Raw genomic sequence first — 22,070 nt, 5'->3', positions numbered from 1 at the left:
GAAATTACTTTTAAAATATAAATATAAATATATTTTGAAAAATTTTATGAGTTCTACACCTCAAATAAATTTTACTTAACGAAAAAAATTAAAAAATTATACTTCTCTCAAAATTAATTTTACTAACTGTAAGTAGAATTGATTTTCAAAGCCCAAAATTATTGCCAAACAACCACTAATTACTGTGTAAACCAATTCCATTCCCCGAAAACGTAATACCCTATTAAAAAAACAAGCACTAACAATATTGAGAACAATGGCTTGTGTATATCTGTTTCCCTATGTTAATACATTACTTTGTCATGAATGCTTCAGTGCATACTTCACCACCTCTTTTTGTTTGAAAATTCTTGTACTTCTGCCATTCTGATGACCAAGAACTGCCCGAAATACCCAAAACTTAGCAGTCCTTGATACAGACAATACGCACGCAGCAAGATTTTTAGAGAAGTCACGCTTCATAGCTCTAGCACGAGTGGTAGTGGGTTCTCTAGAAGGGGTGGCTAATATTAGAGCCGGCAAAGTGGGCGGTCCGCCCCGTCATCAACCCGTCAAAAAATAAATCAGCCCATCTCACTCCGCTTTTGAAAGTGGATTGAAAAATTCAGCCCGCCCCGCCCCGTTTGGCGGGTTGGTCCGCCAGCTCGAGTCTATTTTACACTGACCCGCCTCGGCCCGCCATCAACCTGCCAAAAAATGAGCTCGCCCCGCCCCGCCCCGCCCCGCTCCGCTTTTGAGATGGGTTGAAAAACTCAGCCCGCCCCGCCCCGTTTCATGAGTTGGCCCGCCGAGTCGAGCCCGTTTTGCCTACTTTAGCTAACATGTTCACATGGGGATGGGTTCAAATAAAGAAAAGCAAAAATGTTGATAAAAATGTTGAGCTAATAACAAAAGAATAAAACTCTTGAAGTCATCATCTACTTGTCAAATATACTCTATCACCACCTCGAAAGCCAAAAACTAGCATTGCTTTCCACTTTGATGTCTTTTCACAGTTTCTCCTCCAACAACACTTTTGCGTATAAGTTTACCACAGCATGATTTGATCAATTTAGAAGGGTGACCGGTGATGCATAACCCATAAAAACATGATCCTACTCAAATTATTACAATTATTATTGTCAATATGCCACATACTGCTAAAACAGTGTCTCCACCAATGAAATTATTTACCAAGTTTATTAAACTATACCAACATTTCTAGCAGGACACCCAACAATATTGAATTTCAGGAGTATAAATGAAAAAAGACAACCGCATTTATGCAAGTTCAGAATCAGGTGAACAACAACTTTAGGAGATTTGAGATGTTCATACATTTACAATTGAACAAATGGTAGATCTGTTAAAAGCCTCAAATCTAATCAATCACTTCCTCCAAACACAGCACTGACAAATCCGAATCCACTAAATCATAGCCATCATCATGTATCTATATCAAAACCTTGTTCCTGAAAATAGCAACACGAAATTCCTACAGTTAGATCTACTGGCACTAATATTTAAAATAAATAAATAAATTCAACTCATCATTTTTCATCTCACTAGCTGCATTTTAAGGGATTCACTGATTTTTATGGCCAAACACGAAATTCAAAACTCACAAAAACAAAACAAATTAAAATAATGTTGTGATTATTTGAGATGCAAGTGAGGAATAAGAATAGGAATAACGGAAAATTGAAAAAAGAAAGGGCACACCTACGTCTGTTTGGCATAAGAGGAAGAAGAAGGGACGCGCTTGTTTCGGAACATCATGTAACCCACCGGTAACACTACTCCGATCATCATTACGGCGGCTCCGATTAAGTATCTCAGTGGACTTGGTGGCTCCACCTCTAGCAACCCCCGAATCTGCATCGCATCACAAACATAACATCAACAATACTAACGTCACCCTTTCAATTCAAATACAAAAACCCTAACAAACATGTTGATCCCACCGAACCAACTAGATCTACTTACAGGCATATCGAGCAAACACCGAAACAGAAAACGATAACGCTCAGTGTCGTTTGATCCACTGTTGAGGTGACGAGCCTTCTCTTACGGAATTAATGTCATTCGCATTTTTCGTTGTGTGTTTATTAAACTAGGGAGCTCGATACGGGAACACGTATATGGATACGCATATTTTACCGTAAATTCTGATTTTATAAATTAATTTTAATTATTATAAATATAATAAAATATGATTATGCATGTAATTATTGTATTTTACTTATATTAATACAAAAATTTAAAAAAAGCATATATACATACATATTAAAAATATCCAAAAACATCTGAAAAGTAATTGATATAATATGATCTAAATAATAATAAAATAACTATTTTGAAATACCGCTTTAGTTAACTTAAAATCCCGTTTGGATGAGTTTCAGAAAATTGTTTTTTGTATTATATTCTTCATAAAAAATTCAATTTATTTTTTCAAAAATCAAAATTATTTTGTGTTTAACTTAATATCTAAACTTTTTACTTAAAATATAGTATTTCAATTTATTTTTTTCATAAATCAAAAACTTTGACTTTTAAAGAAAGTAGTTTTTGACATTTTTCTTAAAGTCATTTCCAAACGGAATTGGTAGGCCCAAACTTTTTTTTCGTATTTAATATTTTTATTGGGCCGTAATTTCCCCAGCCCAAATAAGTATCGTCCAGTAATGCATGCCCTGTGCCCATTAAAAACTTGGGCTAAGCATAAAGGTTTCGTCAAGCATGAGCTTGGAGATGTTAGTCATGCTCAACAGAATATGCAAGATTTTGGGGGAATTGAATTGAAAGAACCTCTTTGGATTGTCTAAAATATAAGAGGATGTTGAAAGTAAACTGAACCCTGAATGATGGGGGAGACACCAGTTGCCAGGGAATGCCAAGAGGGGTAATATAATGACATATCACAATAGACTGTCTCTTAATGATTGAAGCATAGAGACAAAGCGCAAAGGAGTTGAGGCAAAGCCAAAAATGAAGAACTGACAAATCAATCATCTTGTGCCTTGGAGTAGATAAATTAATTGAGTGCTAGGAAATGGAACAACAGATCTCCTCTTAGGCAACTAAGCATTAACTGAATTAGGAGTAAAGAACAACGGATCAAAGAGGAAAAGTCTATTTACTGAAAAAACAAGAAGAAGAATAAGAAAAATCTGAGCGGTGGTCAGCTGCTTAATATTAGATTCATTTACAATGTGTAGAGTAGGATGTTGTTTAATCTTGCACTTGATACATTGACTCTCTACACGTTATATGTGAGCCAAATTTCCATTTCATGGTTGCGCACCTATAATATCAACTAAACATAATGCACATCACAAATAAATAAATAAATAAATGATCAAATTGGTATTAATGTGGTTCAGACAATTTTATACTTAAAGGCTTACGTTGAACCGACACCAACATGAGATATGAGATATGACACAACATGACATTCTGACATGTTAATTTTAAAAAATATTAGATTTTAACACGTTAGGATACGTTTTGATATTTAATAATATTTTTAATTTATGTAATGTATATTATATTTAATATTCAATAATTTAACCAAAAAAAAATGAAAATAAGCTTATAATATCCATCAAATTTGAAAGAAACATAAAATATCTCAAATATTTATATTAAACTCAATAAAATGGTAATCATAATCCAACGAATCTAATAGTTAGAACTAAAAACGCAACGCAAAGTAACCTTTGAACCATTTTTCAGTCTCTGTAACACGTGTTGAAGTGTCGGACACTATACGTCAAGATTTTTGAAGCGTCGGTATATCATAGCCTAAGATATAGAGGAAATTATTTTTCATTATAAAAAAAGTTGTGCAGCAAAAATAAGTAATTTAGCTCTCAAATTCAGTCCAGTCCAAAATATCTACGCATTTTCTCTCATAAATCATGAAGAATCTCACTATCAAATCTTGACGACTATATGCTGATCTTTAATTTGAGATAATGCCTTTCAATTTTTTTTATTTTTTCACATAAATTTATTCTATGTTATAGAGATTAGAGACTATCTATTTAAAGAGTTAACCTTTACTACTTAAAAATGTTAGACTCAAATAACTAATTAATTAGTCACTAAAAATCAAACTTATCAGTAGCAAAAAAATATCTCAATTCATGGAACAACAGAGAGTTGAAAAAGGAATCTATGTATGGATTTTTTTTCTTGACTTTAGTAAGTGGATGGATGCAAGCCATACAAGCTTTCGCCGTGACAGACAATGCCTTTCGCTTTCTTAGCTACTATGCCTATGCATATGAATTGTTTACACGAATTGATCATCATCAGGGTTTTGAACTTTCTTGTTTATTTAACTAGAAAAATTTCTTTCTGACGAGTTTGTGCATCAAGGGCACCTCAAATAAAGCCCTGCCCATAGCCCAACTTTTAATACGAAAGTTGCCACTTTCAACAACTCAATTTTACGAACTAAACACAATATTTCTCTATAGAAAAATAATTGTTAAATTCTATGTATTGGTTCTAAAAGTCAAGTTTTGACCAATAATTGAATTTATAAGGTGTTTATGAATGCCAAGTTATACAAATGATGTCGATCTTCTAGAAAAATACACTCGAGTGACAAGTACCTAAAATTGGTTTAATTTTCCATTTACGAAATATTTAGTTTTTAATATTAGATGCATGCGTTACATTTTGTGTGGTCAATTATGGAAGACATCATATTCGCGCTACATAAATTTTGGGGCCACTAAAAGCTTTTTGGTTCAATCAGGAATGGAAAATGGGACGCCTTATGATGTATATGCCATAAATATGTGCTTGAAATCTCTTCTAGCAACTTGTATAACGGGTCGGATTTGAATTATTTCATGTGAAAAAGTGGTTATTTAGTCATGTTATTTGATCAAAACCACTTATTTAAAAAAAAAAAATTTCTTTCTTATCCTATTATCATAAGTAATTATAATAAAATAATATGATCACATGATTACTTTTCTATATAAAAAGATCCAAATCGGATGAAGCCCATGGAGACGCAGGAGATGCCAGCCGGATCGACCAATAAATGATAGGCCAGAGGGATGGGCTACAAGTAATTTTCAATTATTTTGGTAGTAGATGTATGTCTTGTACACCCAACTGTTCCTAATACAAAGACACAGTCACATGATCAATTATGTGCCTAACATGCATTATAGCCTCTATGATAACGTCCGCGCACTACAAATGACGCAACATTATAGCCTAACTGGACCGATTGTCTTGATGGCTTTTTGGAAAGCTTCATCTTCATCCTGTTACCGTCACGAACAACTACAATTCAAAGTCACTCCTACATAATTTTGCTTTATTAAAGAGAGCGGATGTTGGAAATGTAAGTACAGGTGATAAATAATCAAGTCTCATACCAGTTAAAATTAAGTTAAATAAGAAATATATAAGTGAATAAAAGACTTACAAATTTAATAACTTAAGATTTTAGGTGTCGAATCCACTTATATATCCAGGTACACAGCGAAATCACCAACTAGAGGCGGACCGACGTTGTTGCCTGTGTTTGCACATGCAGACACAAAAATTGAGGATTTTTTTCTCAAAGGAGTGGATGATTGTGAAATCGCTAGGATCACCGACAATAGACGCGTGCATAGGACGCATCATCGCAATCTCTTCCTTGAACTGCCGCGTGATTCTCGCCTCCTTTTCCCGCTCTTTCACAGAGGGATCAGGAGCAGAGGCATTGCTCTCTATTTTGCAGTTTCAAGATTTTAGTTTCTTATTACAGGAAACTTCCCATAACCAGAGACAGATTAATTACAGACCTTCAGCATCTAGTTTCCTCTTTGGGTTGTTCATCTATTGCTGAGAGTTCTTTGGAGTATGCAAATGACAATGCTTTGCAGCTTGCTAAGGTGCTTTGGAATAACTTTTCACTCACATCAATTCAACTTGTTTTTGTTGACTACTGATATCTGATATCTGATGCCCAAAATTTCTAAATGTTTGGCTGCAGTCTTTAAGGGGAGCATTGTTGGGTTTAGTATGCTCTTTTCACTTAAGCCCAATAGCTTTAGTGAGAGTGAGCCCAAAGTCTAATGTTAACCCATGAAGCTTAGGGTTAGTTTTGGATTGGACAGAGTATATAAACTCTCTTTTCTCTAAAGTGCCTCCAAGGGTTACAGACATCATAAACACACCTAAGAGGCAGACGTTCATCATCTGAATAGTTGCCCACACGACCACCTGATCCCCTTGAGTCATAGCCTGGAAGATCAATCGTAGAGCAGAATTGCGACCGTTCGTGGTGCGTTGCTGCAGATCGTGAGGCTTGAGGAGGAGAACTGAACGTGAGAAATTGGCACGCTCGCTGTTTCATCTCAGGTAATCAAAGCGGTGTTCTTCATTCCTCATCGCATCGGTACGATGCGCTTTCGCGTTTCTGATGATATACCTTCAAGCATTACTTGCTCTTTTCTACACCTTCACGATCTTGTCTGCATTTACTATGGTGGGACTTGTTCTACTTGGTATACAACTCAAATCAAAGAAAAGTTGAGCTTTTGGTGCTTCCATCCCTCAGTTTTGCTTGTAAACTTAAAAAAAAAAAACTTAAAAATAGTGAGTTAATAGATGGCCACCGACTAAACTTTTTTAGTTTCTGTAACTTCTTTCAATTTTTTATTTCAGAAGCTCATATGATATTAACTGATTAAATCTTTGTTTTAAAATTTATATTGCGATTTTTATCACGCAAATATTTTTTATATTTTAAAAAAACTTATATATAACGTTCAAGAAATATATGTTAATTTATTATTATTGAAAAGAAATTCTAATAAAAATATGAAATTTATGGCTTTTCTATTATTATTATTATGACAATCAAGTTTTGATAAATATTACAATATAAATATAAATATATATATATATATATATATATATATAAATAAACTATTGTAACAGCTTAATTGACTCTTAATTATTATTTTTTTTATGTTAAGTTAAAGTTTTCTTTTCTTGTTTATATATTTTTTTAATAAATTTAAAATTTTCTTTAAAAAAAATCTTCAAGAGCGCTGCCCCCGAATGCCCGCCTTAAGTGTGCATACATAAAAAAAATTTCTAGGTCCGCCACTGTCACCAACCATAGGTTAAGTAATTAACAATTAATCCATTTCTAATAGATGTGAGATTTGATTACTAATCCCTCAAATTTGAATTTCAACTTGTATTAATATTATTTTTTATATAATAATAATACCGAGAATTGAATCTATAATCTCATACAAATTATTCAAGTCTCTCACTATTAACTCAATTCTAATGGCTTGAATTAATATTATTTTTGTCTTGTCATCCTATGGTCATAGGAAGAAAGTGTTTAAATTAATTTAAACACATTTTAACCTGGATTAAAAATAAAAACATTGATACTATGTAAGTTTTGTCCTGAACTATAAAAACGTTATTAGCTTAAAGTACTGGCTAAGAGAACATAGGAATCAAGAGTAAGCTAATATTCATCTCAATAATTTTTTTTTAATTTGAATATGTTTTTCTTTTTGATGTATTTATATCTATGTTAATTTCAATTTATTAACTTTAAGAAATATTTTTTAATACATGAAATATTTCTGATAATTAGTGTGATTAAATATTATGCATGAAAAAAATTCACCAGTGATACTGATATCATACTCAATCAAATTAAATAAGAAGTTTTTATGACGTATTTTCTGTGTAAGAAATTAAAGTTTTATGCATACGTATAATGACGTGGTGTCACATCTTCTTATGAGTTTGATATCTCATAATGTAGTCAAATTTATTAAACAATGATAGTGTAAATACTCCCTCTGAATCAAGATTAAACTCATCAAATAAGATTAAACAATGATAGTGTAAATACTCCCTCTGAATCAAGATTAAACTCATCAATAAGATTAAACAATGATAGTGTAAATACTCATCGAACCTCTGCTATTTTCATAATTTATCTATTCCTTAGGTTAATAATACAAATTGATCAAATCCTTGGATTTTTCCGCCGACAATTCAATTACACTTTCTATATAATGGATTATTTTTTTCCGTGATTGATTCGTGCGGAATCCTTGGTTTAAAATAGTATCTCTCAACCGAACGACAGTAACATTTCGTAGCAAACAATAGTTGCTTTTGTATGAAAATCATGTTGGACCCGTGTGCAATAATATTGATCTTGTCTCAAGGACGAGTAGAGAATTTTTCTTTCAACAAAGTGTTGCAGTTGAACCAATCTTATAAGGTTGTACCTTTAAAATGGTAGCGGAAATTTAGGAATATAATTTTTAAGAAAATTATATGAAAACTGGAAGTGGATATTCTTGTGTTATTTAACATGATTCTAATCATTTATGATCAAATCAACAGTGATAATTTATTAGTTTTTCTCTAAATATTTATTTTCTCATCTTTTATTACAGTTAATTTGTCCATGAATAATTACAATCATTTCACATAACATGTAATGTCAAATAACATATAAGTGGATCCATTCTCATGCAAAGTTTTTTATATTCTCTTTCTTCTTGTATATAAATGAAGTTTGGTCAACAATTTTCAAAATAGTTTAAAATATTATTAAATAAAACCTGTTACATAAGATCATATTAAAATCAAATCAGTGTAAAATCGAGCATAGTTTAATTTGAAATTACTCTAAAACTGATTCTAATATTAATTTCTGTATAGAAATATGAAATATATATATCTTGATTATCTAAACACAAATAAGGTGACATGCTTATTGATTCTTAAATACTTGAATGGTACCTAAAATTTTATCTTACCAAATTTATACATACAGAATTTAGCAGTGTTTTAAAAACTGGCTCGGGTCGACTCGGGTCTCAGTGACTCGATGGATTCTCTTATCCGAACGATCATTTGGATCAGTTGCGCAATCAGTTTAGTTTGGACTGGTTGACCCGACCGAGATTCGGTGACCCAGTTTAAACTAGTTGACCTTCTTTCTTTCTATTTTTGTGGTAAATCTTTTTTTTTTTGTAGTTGCTAAAACTCTTGAATTAAATCATGTTCATATTTTAAAGTAAATATGATTAGAAGGTAAGGTGAAAATAAGAAAGTATTTCAGATTAGTACAGTTCTTTTGTGTAATTTAATTGCATCTTATAATGATCTCAAGGAGTTAAGTGAGGATAACCACTAATGGTCTCATCTCAATGTTGGACATTTTCTCCTTAGTGTATATTTTATGCCTACCATTTGTTATCATGATTTAATTTATCTGTCTTATGTCAAGGCATAAAAGGTGCATTTAGCTTACATTGCATTTTTAATCCAATATTAGGATATGGTCTAGAGTTAGAAGTATGTAATATTTGTTATCAATGAGAACCAATTTATTTTTTGAAGCACATTGATAGTTTTCTTATGTGAATTTTTAATATTAGTAATATTTTATAGTTTTAATATATGAATAGTAAATCTGGTTGAACTAATCACCCAGTACCTCGACCGAGTCAATAACCGGTCCAAGTTTTAAAACACTGGAATTTAGCCTTTCTAGAATGAGATATGCATTTTAAAATAAAAGTGCGAAAATATAACTGTTAATTGAAAAATTAAAAGAGTAAATTTCAATTATTTCATAATTTGTTATGTATATGTATGTATTTTATAGCAACATCTGAGCTGTTGATTTTATATATATATATATATATATATATATATATATATATATATATATATATATATATACACGGAGAATGACTCGTTTACAAAATTTTTTTACAAATTTTTGTAAATTACACTATGTATTCCCGGGAGAACACTATGTTCTCCCGGGAGTACATAGTGTAATTTGTAAAAGTTTTTAAACAAAAAGTTTGTAAATATAACTCTCCCATATATATATATATATATATATATTAAATCACTTCTCATTTTAGAGAAGAAAAAATCTCCACCACTATATCTAAAATGAAGGAGAGAAAAAGAAAAAGAAAACAAAAGAGTCTAAAAAATTCCAAACTAAACAAAAACAAACTTTGAGCCTGTCATGTTAAGAACAAATTTTTTTCCCAAATTTATTTTATATTAGAACTCATATTTCAATATTTAAATGATAAATAAACATCTAGTATCTAAAAACTATATATATATATATATATATATATATATATATATATATATATATATCATGTTTAGTAAAGTTGGGAAACACCAACTTGCACGGAGGAAAAATGCAGGTAACATTACGGATGGTAAAATAGGCCAATCCGTTTTTGCAATCCGAAAAAATAAGTTGGGATAGGGTTAACTCGAAAAAGAAAATAAGTCAGAAAACCTAACCCGAGTTGACTCGGGGTTGACTCAAAAAATGGAAAAAAGAGAGAGCTATGTCACATTCATCCTGTACATATGGTGGGGAAGTTAAGGAAATAGTTTTCATTTGATATAAGATATTTACTGCAAAGAAAAACACTTAATATAATTGTTACTTACTAGCCACTAAATACGCTAAACGTAGCACCTATGCATACTCAAGTTTCAAGTCCAACAAGACACAATGCTAAATCAAATCAAGTTTCATGAGCATTAGATCCCCGTGAATAAGAGCAACCCAATATATGGAAAATACAATCATCATAAGTAAAACACAAACCAAAAAATGTTGTATGCGTTTGGGATTTAGCCTTTAAGTTTCTACTTTCTTTGAACAGATCTGACCCCCTTATTATTCTTTTGTATTTTTCTAATAAATAAAAAAAAGGATAACGAGATTACCCATTTGACCCACGGGTTGGCTCCATTTTTTTCGAGCTGACTCGGGTTGTCAGCTTATTTTTGCCAACTCAACCCGCTTATTTTACGAGGATTACGAGCTAATCCGATAGGTTGACTCATTTTTGACATCCCTAAATAATGTGGTTTGAGTGAAATTCTTATAAGAACTTGTGCCATTTGAATTAGGGAAAAGTGTATGTCATTTTAAAAGATGTAAAGTTGTGTCATTTTAAGTGAGAGAAAGAGATAAATTATGGGCAGAAGAGAGTGGACAAAAAAAAGTAAATATGTGGGTCTCATCTCTTTGTGAGAGTGAAATGACACAAGTTATATCATTTAAGAGGAGAAACATTTTTTCCTTTGAATTATACTACTAATTTTTTAAACTTAATTTAAGGTGATATCTTAATTTTAGTTATTTCTTAATCTTAAAATATAATTCATTACCTACATGTATTTTTTTTAAGAAGTTCTCCAGGGAGTTGGTAATTAAAATTAACAACTAAAACTATATCTATTTTTTGTTTAATTTAAAGTATACCATAATTATAATTATTAAAAGTAAAAAATAAATATACCCAATAAATCCTAAAATTTTCCCCATTAAATAAAGGGATTTGTATTTGTGACACAACAAATTTTCTTACACACACAACATTTTGTGGAGCCCACACTTTTTGAAGAAAAAAAAAATAACAGAAATTACAGCAGACAAAACGAATCTCTATAACATTACACAATCACTTTTCCTACGACATAACTCTTATAAAACCCTTACATAAAAACGTACCTACATTTGGATGTACCCAAGGTTTTCTCGACGCAAAGATGGTCCTGAACTGCACAAACTTTATTCCATTTTCCAACAACCAAAAGTACGTACCTAACATCATTGTAAAATGACACATCTTAATATTCTTTCTCCCATGATTTATGACCATAACTTTAAAGTAATCAAAATGTTTCTATCTTCGACAACAGTGCTACTATGCACGAGTCCTAGGAACCAATACCCGGTTCTCCTGGACTATGTTCTATTAAATTTATAGTATACTTTGTTTCTTGAGCTTCGTGAATACCGGATTGTCTCCAATTCTTTAACTAACTTCAACCTGAATTCATGGTGGTCCAAAGCACAAGATTTAGATCAGTGTTCTTGTAATCTTTTCTGCTTCACTGTTTCTAAGCTCACTTCTATTTAAGACTAATGAAGAGTTGGTCGCAAAGCAATTAGCTTGGTCAAAAGCTTCTATTCAGATGCAGCCTCTCTAAAGCAGGTTTTTCTCTTCTTCTTTTTTCTCTCTCTCTCTCTCTCTCTGCTTTTTTTTTACCTTGAGAAATCAGATTGTTATATATTCTGGATTCTGCCTCTGAAGTTTGCTAAGAGGTTGAGTTGAAGTCTCTTTTTTCTTTTTTTCTTTTTGGTGAGTGAGTTGAAGTCATGAATAGATCATTTCCTCTTTTAGATGATCAATTTTGTGGCGAGTTTGATAAATAAGGCACGGTTTGCCAAGGATATATTGGAAGTACTTAACTGTTGCTGTTGTATACAAACAGTACTCGTTGTCAATACTTACAAATCACACCAAACTTTTGTTTTTACTTTTTTGTTTCAGTGAAACTAACCTTCTTTTTTGCTGCTTCTTGGGTCGTGTGTTTCTTGCCTATAATTGTAACAGGTACCGCACAAAAGTATATATATAACTATTTGAATTTCTCTGAGGATTCAGTACTTGTCTGGGGACAGATAGATATAGAAACCAAAATGGAAGGTGGTTTATTTCCACCTTGGAAAGTTGGTTCATGTCAAGGGTTAGAATTAGAGGATGTGCAGGAAAATGATGACCTCAATTTGGTTTCATCGTTACCAGCCATACCTCAGCCACCTACACCACATGAACCTATGGAGTTCTTATCAAGATCATGGAGTCTCTCTGCTTCGGAGATTTCAAAAGCTCTTTTGGAAAAACAAAAGCAAACTTTCCATGACAAAATTCCAGCCACGTTGCCAGAAGCTATTTTGGTACCTCAAATAGTAGTAAGCCATTCTCATAATCTCATCATCTACCAAAAATATGAATGATTATTTAGTAATAACAAGTCCAAATGATATACAAACATAATTGAAATTCACAAGTTTTCTACTCTTGTTTTGTAGACAGGCAAGGTAATTGGTTCTGGTCATTGTAGAAAGATGGGTACCTTTGGAAAATGGTTTCATCACAAGCAACATGGAAGTACTTACAATATCACTGTAAAGAAGAAAGATCATACACGTATAGAAAATGCACATGTGCATTCTGCTTTGTCCATTGCAGGTTTAGCTTCTGCTTTGGCTGCAGTGGCTGCAGCCGAGGGCTCTAGTAGTTCTCATTCAAAGTTGAATTTTGCTCTGGCTTCTGCTACACAACTGTTGGCATCACATTGCATTGAAATGGCTGAGCTAGCAGGTGCAGATCATGACCGTGTGGCTTCTGCTGTGAAGTCTGCGGTTGATATTCATACCCCGGGTGATCTAATGACTCTTACTGCTGCAGCTGCAACAGGTACTTGGCTTTGTTTATTAACTTGGAAAGTGTTTGTAGCAGTTGTAACTATAGATTATGAGCTATTGATCATTCAGCTTTGCGAGGAGAAGCAGCTCTAAAGGCAAGATTGCCAAAAGAAGGAAAGAGGAATGCATCTATAAGTCCCTATGATAGGGGACTACCACAGTCTCATTTTCCTGCATTTGAAGGTCACATGTGGGAACGTTATCCTCCATGTGTGGGTGATTTGTTTCAACTCACACGAAAAGGTAATAATAACAAAGACATTCTCCATTATAGTCAAGTTTTAATTTTAAAAATCTAGATATATTTATATGTCTGACACACATATATATATGATTTGCTGCATTGGATTTGGTTATCATTAGTTCTAAGACTGCTTTACTTTTCAGGTGCATTACGATGGAAGCATGTTTCTGTTTACATCAACAGGAAATGTCAGGTATACTAAATAATTTCAGGGCCTAAACAAATATTTATGTGAATATGTGATGATGGTTTCGTTCAGAGTGATAAGGAATTAGATTCATCTTATTTTTATTTTTGTTTTCCCATTTTTTTTAGGTCAAGATCAAGATCAAAAGCAAACACGTTGGAGGAGCCTTCTCCAAAAAGAATAAAAGTGTGTATTTTAACATTAAAAAAACTCTAACAACCGCACACCCACCTTTATATGCATTATAAAAATCCTTTCTTGTTCATCATTTGGGCATCAAGAAGTTTCTATTCTTCTTCCCTTTTGGCTCTAAGTTTTTGGAATTTGGTATTCTCTAACTTTGACTGTAACACATATTTGTGCTAGGTGTGGTTTATGGAGTCTGTGATAAAGATGTTGCATGGCCATATAGAAAAGAAAGGGAAGCATCGGAAGAGTTCTACTTTGGCCTCAAAACTGCACAAGGTCTTCTAGAGTTCAAGTGCAAGAGTAAACTCGACAAGCAGAAATGGGTTGATGGGATAGAGAGTCTACTTCGTCCAGTCAACTCTGTTGAAGCAACAGAACGTTCTTTGGAATTTTTAAGTATCAGCACCAGTACATGACTGGTTTGGATTGTATTTTATTTTGTATATGTAAGTGCCTAGAAGAGTAGTACATAAATTTTTTTTGCCAAACGCCTTTACTCTTTTGACTGCTGTACCACTAAGATACAGAAGTAAAGCAATGATGTTCACTTACTTCATTTTTCAAGTTCATAACCATTTAAAAGAATTTTCCTAAAATGGGATATACATAATTGAAGTAACATAAATAACTAAAAGCAGGAATACGAAAATTGGAATTTATAATAAAACATCACAGGAGGTTTCTTATCAGTTATAATCATATTTGTTAATATATGAAGTGCCATAAACATTTAACATAGTAAAAATTCATCTAAGATCAACCCATTTTTACTTACATTATTTGATGAGAATAATTTTCTTTTTTCTTTTTCTTTTTTGTGTAAAAGAGGACCAAACTCCAAAACTACAGATAAGCAGTAAAAAAGACTCCCTTAAAACATTGCTGTTACATGTCAACAACTTTCTTTAGTTCATATATTATTTAGTTAATGGTCTGATAGACATTACATGTTAGCATAGGAACTAAGTTGGATAGCCATATGGAATAAAAATAAAGGAGGATGCATCCTCATCCTTGACACCCGCATTGACATATGTGCTTAATACAGCTTCTGATGGTGCAATTAGAAGGACATAGATTTGAGCAATCTCCACCAACGGTGCAAGTTGAATTTGGGAGAGTTTTGGTAGCAGTGTGTCCTGGGCCAAAGGGACACGCACAAAGGCCCTTGACACACATACTAGGTAACACAAGGCAGTTCTTGAAGCAGCCTCCAGGATCACACTGTTTCTCACAATCTACATCAGTTTTGCATTGATAAGTTTGGGCTTGTGCTCCTAATCCTACCATCCTTCTGAATGGTGACCCTGTAGCGAAAAAGTATATCAACTTTTTTAATACTCTTTCTCTTAATATAAAATAAAATATAGGGAGAGAGATGAACCTGATGCAAGGATAAAGATCATCCAAAAAGCCAATTTGGTTAAAGTTGCCTTCATGTTTTTGGGTAGCCGCCAGCAGAGGAAATGGTTGCTAGTGCTCACTGCTCAGTTCACCTATGGATCAATTTCAATAGAATTATGCATATATATTGAAGCCTGATATATCGGTCGAAAAATAAAAAGTAAAGTGAGTTAAATTCAAATCCAAAGTTTGGATTACATCATAACATGATTAGGTGAAAATAAAGAGCATCTAAATTCTTTTCTGAAAATGAGAAGGAATTAAAGAAACAATGTACAAGAAGACAGTAAAAGTGTCAAAAATATATTCAACGGTTGAAGTAACACTTAAGTTCCCTTAAAGACTATTTCATCTCGAATTAAAATTTATTAAATCTCTTCTTTTTTTTTTGAATAACATTTATTAAATCTCTTTAAAGACTACTTAAAGCTGTTTTGTCCTAACTTACTCTACCTACCCCACTTGGTGATCTCCCTTGTAACAAGAGGAGATTACTCCTTTGGCTCATTACTCAAATGTAAGAAAGGAATGATAAGTTAAAACAAGGCAAAGCAATCTCATAATATTTTCATCTTAGGACTTGGCACCGTTTGAGTTAACAATCTTGGCTTTCTTTATCAACCTATTCGATAGGATGAGAAGATGCATTATCAACAACTTTTTGTACAAAGATAAGTTGAAGATAAAATATAGGCTTTATTTACCCAAAATATAATAAAATCTAGGCTTTGGGACGTATGTCATTAATTTTTGGAAAATGAATAAAAAAGAGGCCAGGCTAACTACTACTTTTTTCTTTTTCTTTTTTTAAGAATACAGGTAATTATTTTTCGTGTACCATCTAACAAATTGAATGTTGCTATGCAGATTTCGGATATATTTCTATATAATATTTTCCGAACCGTCATCATTTAATTTGGTTATCATTGATCCTATATTAATTCCAAACCAAAAATTATATAATTAGTTATTTGTGTATAGTGATACCCAAAACAAGTTGTTTTTGTTTTAATTGCAGCTACTTTGAAAACAACCAAAAGAGGGACAAATTTGTTTGAAAAAAAATACGTGATATGTACCGGGAACAAGCTTCTATATTCTAATATCTAGGGGTGTTCGCGATCTGGATTGGATCGATTTTGGAAGCAAAAATCATCTGATCCAATCTCTTCGGTTTGATCATATAACCATCCATTCGGTTTTGATTTTTTTTCAAATCCGATCCGATCCAATCCAATTTTTTTCGGTTTGGATTAGATCGATTTTCGGTTTTTTGAAAATCCTAAAATTTATTTCATGATTATTGTTCAAATAATATCTTTTGTATATATTGGCTTTGTAATTTTTTTTTTGAAATACAAAAGCATTAGTAAACTATAATATAATTTTTTTTATTTTGACAATGAGATATGAAGCTCTATAAAGATAAATTTTGTTGATGAGATATAACTAGATTTTTTCTTGAGTTTAGTTGATGGGTTAATGGGTCTTGGGTTTAGAAATTTTTAGGCTATGATTAGGGAAATACCCAAATAGATAGAGGGAAATTAATATATTGGATCGGTTTGGATTGGATCGGTTTTCATCAACCCATCCAAAAATCGATTCAATCCAATTAAAATTTGCGGTTTTTAATCGGTTTTCGATTTTTCGGTTTTCGGTTTATTCGGTTATCGATTTTTCGGTTCGGTCACCACGGTTTGAATCGGCTGATGAACACCCCTGTTAATATCCACATGTGGTTCTTCAAATGTTAAGAATCTTGATTTTTGGTCAAATGGAAAAAGTTTCTTACCACTTTTACCATTGCTTATTGATGAAATTTATCTATTTATATTTTATATCTCTACTTTAGTGTCCAATAATTTTTCCAAAATTATCATTAATAATTATTGATTTAATAATTTTAAAATAAATTAAAGATGAAAATGAAGAATAAATTTTTATATTACACATAAGAAGTATATATAATAATAACAAAAAACTCCCTTAAATGTTGCATGTCAATAACTTTAGTCCATATATTATTTAGTTCACGGTCTAATAGACATTACACATTGGCAAAGGAACTGAGTTGGATAGCCAATGGAGTAAAAATAAAGGAGGATGCTTCCTCTCATGATGATCCTTGACACCCGCATTTACACTTGTACTCAACGCAGCTTCTAACGTTGCATTCAGAAGGGCATTGCTTTGAGCAATCACCATCAACTTTGCAAGTTGAATTTGGGAGGGTTTTAGTTGCAATGTAGGGTACCCCACCAAAGGGGCACTCACAAAGGCCATTGACACAGTTACTAGGCAAGAAAAGGACGTTCTTCATGCAGCCTCTGGGATCACATTGTCTTTCACAATCTGCATTAGTTTTGCATTTATACGTTTCGGCTTGTGCCCCTAAACCTTTCATCCTTTTGAATGGTAAACCTGAGATCAAAATAGTGTATCAAATTTTTAGTATTTTTGCTTAATTTATATGAGAAAGGATCCGTTTATAAATTTTTTTTACAAAATACACTAATTTTGACCGGTCATACATTCTTGATTAAAATATAACCAGTCAGACATAGTGTAATTTATAAGAGTTTGTAAACAAAATTTGTAAATATAACATTCTCCAATTTATATTATAACAAACTATAGTGAGAGATATGAACCTGATGCATGGATAAAGATAATCAAAAAAGCCAACTTGATAGAAGTAATTGCCTTCATGGTTTTGGGTAGCCTGTGGATCAATTTTAATAGAGTTATGCATATATATTGAAGCCTAATATGTAGGTGGTAAAATAAAAATGAAAGTGTTCAGATAGTGATACCTGGATTGAATATGATGGTCGATGGCAAAAGGGGGAGGCAAAATATGCAAATAGGAGATAAGTGCATATTTGAAGGTAAAAATCACATATATAAAAAGATTTAAAATTTTAAGGTTTATAACTGGGCCGGTTGGTAACTGGATGTCATATGGGCCTACACAACCCAGAAGAGAAAATTTGTTGAAGGCATACAGAGATGACGAGGGCCAATCAGAGTCACGAACTTTGGAAGTTGCTGAATTCATTTCACGGAATTATCAATGTGATAAGGACCAAATGAATCAAGTTTATTCTTCTTTTTATGCTCATTTTTTGTAACTAAAGTGGAATATTATGTGAATTTTTTCCAAGTAAATAATTGAATGCAAATACATATGCACCCCATTTTGGTGCATTTAAATATTTGCTGTTTCATGTCAAAATACAACAGTCTTCTTTTCTTCATAAGGTAATACTCGAAGCTCACAATAAGATCTGATAGCCTTTGAAAGGCATTGTTTCTCAAGGTTTTCTGATTTCTGCACAAAGCTCTGCAAGTTATCTCTGTGTGAAACTCTCTCAACCTGCAAATCAGATTCAATCATTCAATAATTTTAAACTCAGATAAATAGTATCGATCCATTCAAGTGGCTTTCCATTAAGTATAGGATATACCATGCATCCTCACAATTTAAGCATGCTTAATTTACAGTCTAGCCAATGACACAGCAAAAAAGTCAGAGTGAAAAGTATAGGACCCAATTATATCTTGGAGACTTGGACTGCCTCTAAATGAAACAGAAGCCCAAAGAATTGATATGCCAAAGAGATTCCTCTGCAGCAGTATCTATTTCTATTTTGTCAACAGGTGGATGCTCATGATACATTGTGTTAGCAAATGAAAATGTCCTTTATTTTAAAACAAGAAATTATCAAAAGTTCGAGGAAACCCGTCCCCAAAAAGTATAAATCTTATATGAGATTAATAAACTGAAGTTAGTCTTGCAATTTAGCAAGAACAAAATATGTTTCTTTTTCCAACAAATAATCGCTAAATCAAACATGAAAAAGTTGAGGCATAACCAAAAACTATTCAAAGGAGACTCAAAAACTGCAAGATCAACTGGCACATATATGATGCCAGTTGCACCTACATTTTGTTCACCCTATGTTAATGGCCCTTCTAATTCTAGGAGGCTCCAGACTAGGGTTTCAAGGATAACAAGGCAGATGCAGATATGTCCCCCTTGCAAATGATCTTAGTATCCAACATCAAATGAAATCAAAAGGTAAAGAGAACATCATAAATAAATGGAATCAAACATGCTAATGTCTATCATCGCCTATAATCAATTCAGATCAACTTAGATTCACATATTATTTACAAAGGAGGAAATGAAACTTTAGCAACAGAGAAACATGTAAGAAAAAGTTTATGTTCACCATTTGTTCAATTATAGGTCCAGAATCAAGTTCTTCAGTTACAAAGTGACTTGTTGCACCAATTAATTTAACACCTGCATCAAAGGCCTGCCAAAAAAATCTAGCATATTAAACATGTATACAAGTGTAGAAAGGAATCAGAAAGAGCACATAACAAATGGTTCAAAGTGGCAAGTGGCAACAGTTTAAAACATGAAAGTGCAGAAGACCAACCTGTTTAGATGGATGACTACCCTTGAATGATGGCAACAGCCCATGGTGAATGTTAATTACATCGTTCCCATAGCTCCTTAAAAAGTTTCCGGATAATATCTTTACAAATAAATCAATGCTGTAAGTACTAACAGTCCAATACTATCAAATATTAACATAGGTATACAAAAGAAGAAATGTGCAAATATTAACATTGGTATACAAAAGAAGATACGTGCAAGGATAATAATTTCCCTCACCGCACCCTCGCTAGTCGGGGTTTAACGGGAAGTGGTAGTATACAAAAGAAGATAATTATGAATTACTCTCAGATTTTCATTTGTAGAGGCAGAGAAGAACTAGTTCTTCTAAAAGCATCCAAATTTCAAGAATAAGTCCAATTACCATAATCTAATTCTTCTAAACATTAGAAATATAACAAACATACAGAGAACATGAATTCTAATTAGTTATTTACCTGCATATACCTTGCAAGTACTAAAAAATCAGTATTCTGAACCAGCTCCAATATCTCCCCTTCTCTTTTATTTTCTTTGGTTGTGCTTAAATAATGATAAGGAATATCATGCCTTTCAAGAAAACGAATCACATGGGTGTTTGAATCTCTATGATGGTTACTGGTGAATGCATCATAGAAGACAATTAAAAATAAATAAATAAAATGAATGAAAGAGACATAAATCAATTTAGTGGTGCAATTTCTGAAATTTCACCTAATGACACAAGTGATATCCACCGGAAGTCTTCCATCCTGCCATCCATGTAACAAATCAACCAGGCAGTGATCCTGCAGCAAAAGAAAGAAAGCTTCAACAAATATCTATATCTATCTATATATATATTTACAATTTTTTTGAAAAATAAATAGACAAGGAAACATGACAAGTGTGATAAACTGATAATAATGCACACCTGCTTTGATGCCAGAACAGCTATCTTATATTTAGGATCCAGAGCTGGCACCCTTACAACAGATCTCGTTGCATCGAATGCATGTGAAAGCTTTATGAAATCCTTCTCCATTTGCACCCGTGGCCATTTAACAGGATCAAAAACAAAATTACTGCAATGATCAACACAAGTTGATGTTGATGTTGATGTTGATGATCAAACACAAGTTAATGCAGCGGCAGTCATTGTTTCCACATACCCATTCAAATGGCTAACTAGTTGAACTATCTGAGGTTTTTTAGCATGCTTTGGATTATGGAGCTCAAGCACTCACACTGAGACAAACTGGACATCAGCGCATGATAAAGCATACATAATACATAGTGTTAATACATGTTAAGAACTGTCCCTAAGGGCTATGGTTTTAAAATTCCTTCGCATACAAATTGAAATAAGAATGGAAGTATTTCAGCAGTAAGCACAGTCAGTGTTAGCACAAGAAAGAGCAAGACAGAGATATCCCATTTACCCATACAAGGCTTAAATATAAATAAAAAATTATTAGTAACCCAACAAATTAACAAGTGTAAATCATAATCAAGTCACAAGACAACATTGATTGTGTGTGTGTGATAAATGCATGATAGAAACAAGAGAACGAAGCTACCTTCTAGAGTAGAAGACTTGTTTATTCTCAGGTACAAAAACATCAGCAGCGAGAATGTTTCCACCTCTAGAGGCAATACAATCCGATAGCTTGGCTACAATTCCAACCGCATCCTATTCACAAAGCCCATTCAATTCCCAAGCCATAACCACACACACTCCTTTCCAATAATACAGTTCAAAAACCAATACATAGAATTGCAAAAACACAAGTGTAGTAGTACGGTGATGGGTTATCCAAAAATCATTCCTTTACGAGTTCCCAAGCTTGAAAAAAGATCAGCTATATAGAAAAAGGGAAATATAAGAATCATGTTACTGTTCATTCCTGCGACAAGGATACGGCGTCATATCCTGACTTTGGTCTGACTTTTTTTTTAAGCGTGGGACCCACACTTGATTTGTGTGTGTAGGAAAGTGCTCTTGTCATGTCAAATGACAAAAAGGGAACCCATAGAAAAAAGCGTAGAATGTGACTCACAGGGCAATGAAAGACGTGGATCCCATGGGTGAGGGAGGAACACGATGATGATGATGATGATGATAATGGTGAAGATAAGGGATCCAAGGATTTGAAGGAGATATTCCTGTTCCTGTTCCTCTTGGCCAATCCCACAACTTGGGAAACTCTTCGGACCATGGCCATTCTCTCTCTCTCTCTCTGCCACAACGTTCAAGTTCAACCACCCACCTTCCTCATTTCCTTGCAGCCTG

General features: G+C 32.9%; 3 protein-coding genes across 7 annotated transcripts; 1 reads left to right on the top strand and 2 right to left on the bottom strand.

The window, feature by feature from the left end:
* Nucleotides 1–1,126: 1,126 nt before the first annotated feature.
* LOC133284102 (uncharacterized) lies at nucleotides 1,127–1,860 on the bottom strand. Of its 2 annotated transcripts, none has more exons than XM_061481084.1 (2): nucleotides 1,702–1,860; nucleotides 1,127–1,451 (listed from the first exon to the last, which is right to left on the bottom strand). In XM_061481084.1, the coding sequence occupies exon 1, from the start codon at nucleotides 1,858–1,860 to the stop codon at nucleotides 1,702–1,704; it is 159 nt and encodes a 52-aa protein (XP_061337068.1). In that variant the 3' UTR covers nucleotides 1,127–1,451. The 2 variants fall into 2 exon arrangements, with proteins under 2 accessions (XP_061337068.1, XP_061337067.1); XM_061481083.1 differs by having other exon boundaries at nucleotides 1,706–1,860.
* A 9,958-nt stretch (nucleotides 1,861–11,818) lies between these two features.
* On the top strand, nucleotides 11,819–14,474 carry LOC133284094 (VAN3-binding protein-like). Of its 3 annotated transcripts, none has more exons than XM_061481073.1 (7): nucleotides 11,819–12,047; nucleotides 12,450–12,793; nucleotides 12,929–13,316; nucleotides 13,394–13,567; nucleotides 13,712–13,761; nucleotides 13,884–13,941; nucleotides 14,122–14,474. In XM_061481073.1, exons 2-7 carry the CDS (start codon nucleotides 12,536–12,538, stop codon nucleotides 14,358–14,360), a joined length of 1,167 nt encoding a protein of 388 aa, XP_061337057.1. In that variant the 5' UTR covers nucleotides 11,819–12,047; nucleotides 12,450–12,535; the 3' UTR covers nucleotides 14,361–14,474. The 3 variants fall into 3 exon arrangements, with proteins under 3 accessions (XP_061337057.1, XP_061337058.1, XP_061337056.1); XM_061481074.1 differs by having other exon boundaries at nucleotides 12,450–12,808; nucleotides 13,412–13,567; XM_061481072.1 differs by having other exon boundaries at nucleotides 12,450–12,808.
* A 2,877-nt stretch (nucleotides 14,475–17,351) lies between these two features.
* Nucleotides 17,352–22,070, bottom strand: LOC133284081 (formyltetrahydrofolate deformylase 1, mitochondrial-like). 2 transcript variants are annotated; one of them, XM_061481057.1, is made up of 10 exons: nucleotides 21,838–22,070; nucleotides 21,358–21,470; nucleotides 20,712–20,862; nucleotides 20,513–20,586; nucleotides 20,257–20,416; nucleotides 19,800–19,898; nucleotides 19,587–19,673; nucleotides 18,165–18,727; nucleotides 18,003–18,073; nucleotides 17,352–17,772 (listed from the first exon to the last, which is right to left on the bottom strand). In XM_061481057.1, the coding sequence occupies exons 1-8, from the start codon at nucleotides 22,000–22,002 to the stop codon at nucleotides 18,581–18,583; spliced, it is 996 nt and encodes a 331-aa protein (XP_061337041.1). In that variant the 5' UTR covers nucleotides 22,003–22,070; the 3' UTR covers nucleotides 17,352–17,772; nucleotides 18,003–18,073; nucleotides 18,165–18,580. The 2 variants fall into 2 exon arrangements, with proteins under 2 accessions (XP_061337041.1, XP_061337040.1); XM_061481056.1 differs by having other exon boundaries at nucleotides 18,003–18,727.

Source organism: Gastrolobium bilobum, unplaced genomic scaffold (genome assembly GCF_033153095.1).
Source record: "Gastrolobium bilobum isolate Gb01-03AN ecotype WA unplaced genomic scaffold, APGP_CSIRO_Gbil_v1 utg6668, whole genome shotgun sequence".
NCBI classification, from domain to species: Eukaryota; Viridiplantae; Streptophyta; class Magnoliopsida; order Fabales; family Fabaceae; genus Gastrolobium; species Gastrolobium bilobum.
This window is presented reverse-complemented; position numbering and strand designations above follow the sequence as displayed.

Excerpts from the sequence above, each read along its gene's own strand:
- LOC133284102 (XM_061481083.1), bottom strand. The coding sequence starts at position 1,860 with ATGCAGATTCGGGGGTTGCTAGAGGTGGAGCCACCAAGTCCACTGAGA.
- LOC133284094 (XM_061481072.1), top strand. The coding sequence starts at position 12,536 with ATGGAAGGTGGTTTATTTCCACCTTGGAAAGTTGGTTCATGTCAAGGG. Across the intron at positions 13,317-13,393 it reads TACTGCTGCAGCTGCAACAG|CTTTGCGAGGAGAAGCAGCT; the intron begins GTACTTGGCTTT and ends TTGATCATTCAG. Across the intron at positions 13,568-13,711 it reads GTTTCAACTCACACGAAAAG|GTGCATTACGATGGAAGCAT; the intron begins GTAATAATAACA and ends TTTACTTTTCAG.
- LOC133284081 (XM_061481056.1), bottom strand. The coding sequence starts at position 22,002 with ATGGCCATGGTCCGAAGAGTTTCCCAAGTTGTGGGATTGGCCAAGAGG. Across the intron at positions 20,863-21,357 it reads CAAGTCTTCTACTCTAGAAG|TAATTTTGTTTTTGATCCTG; the intron begins GTAGCTTCGTTC and ends TGATCATTGCAG. Across the intron at positions 19,899-20,256 it reads TACTTGCAAGGTATATGCAG|ATATTATCCGGAAACTTTTT; the intron begins GTAAATAACTAA and ends TTATTTGTAAAG.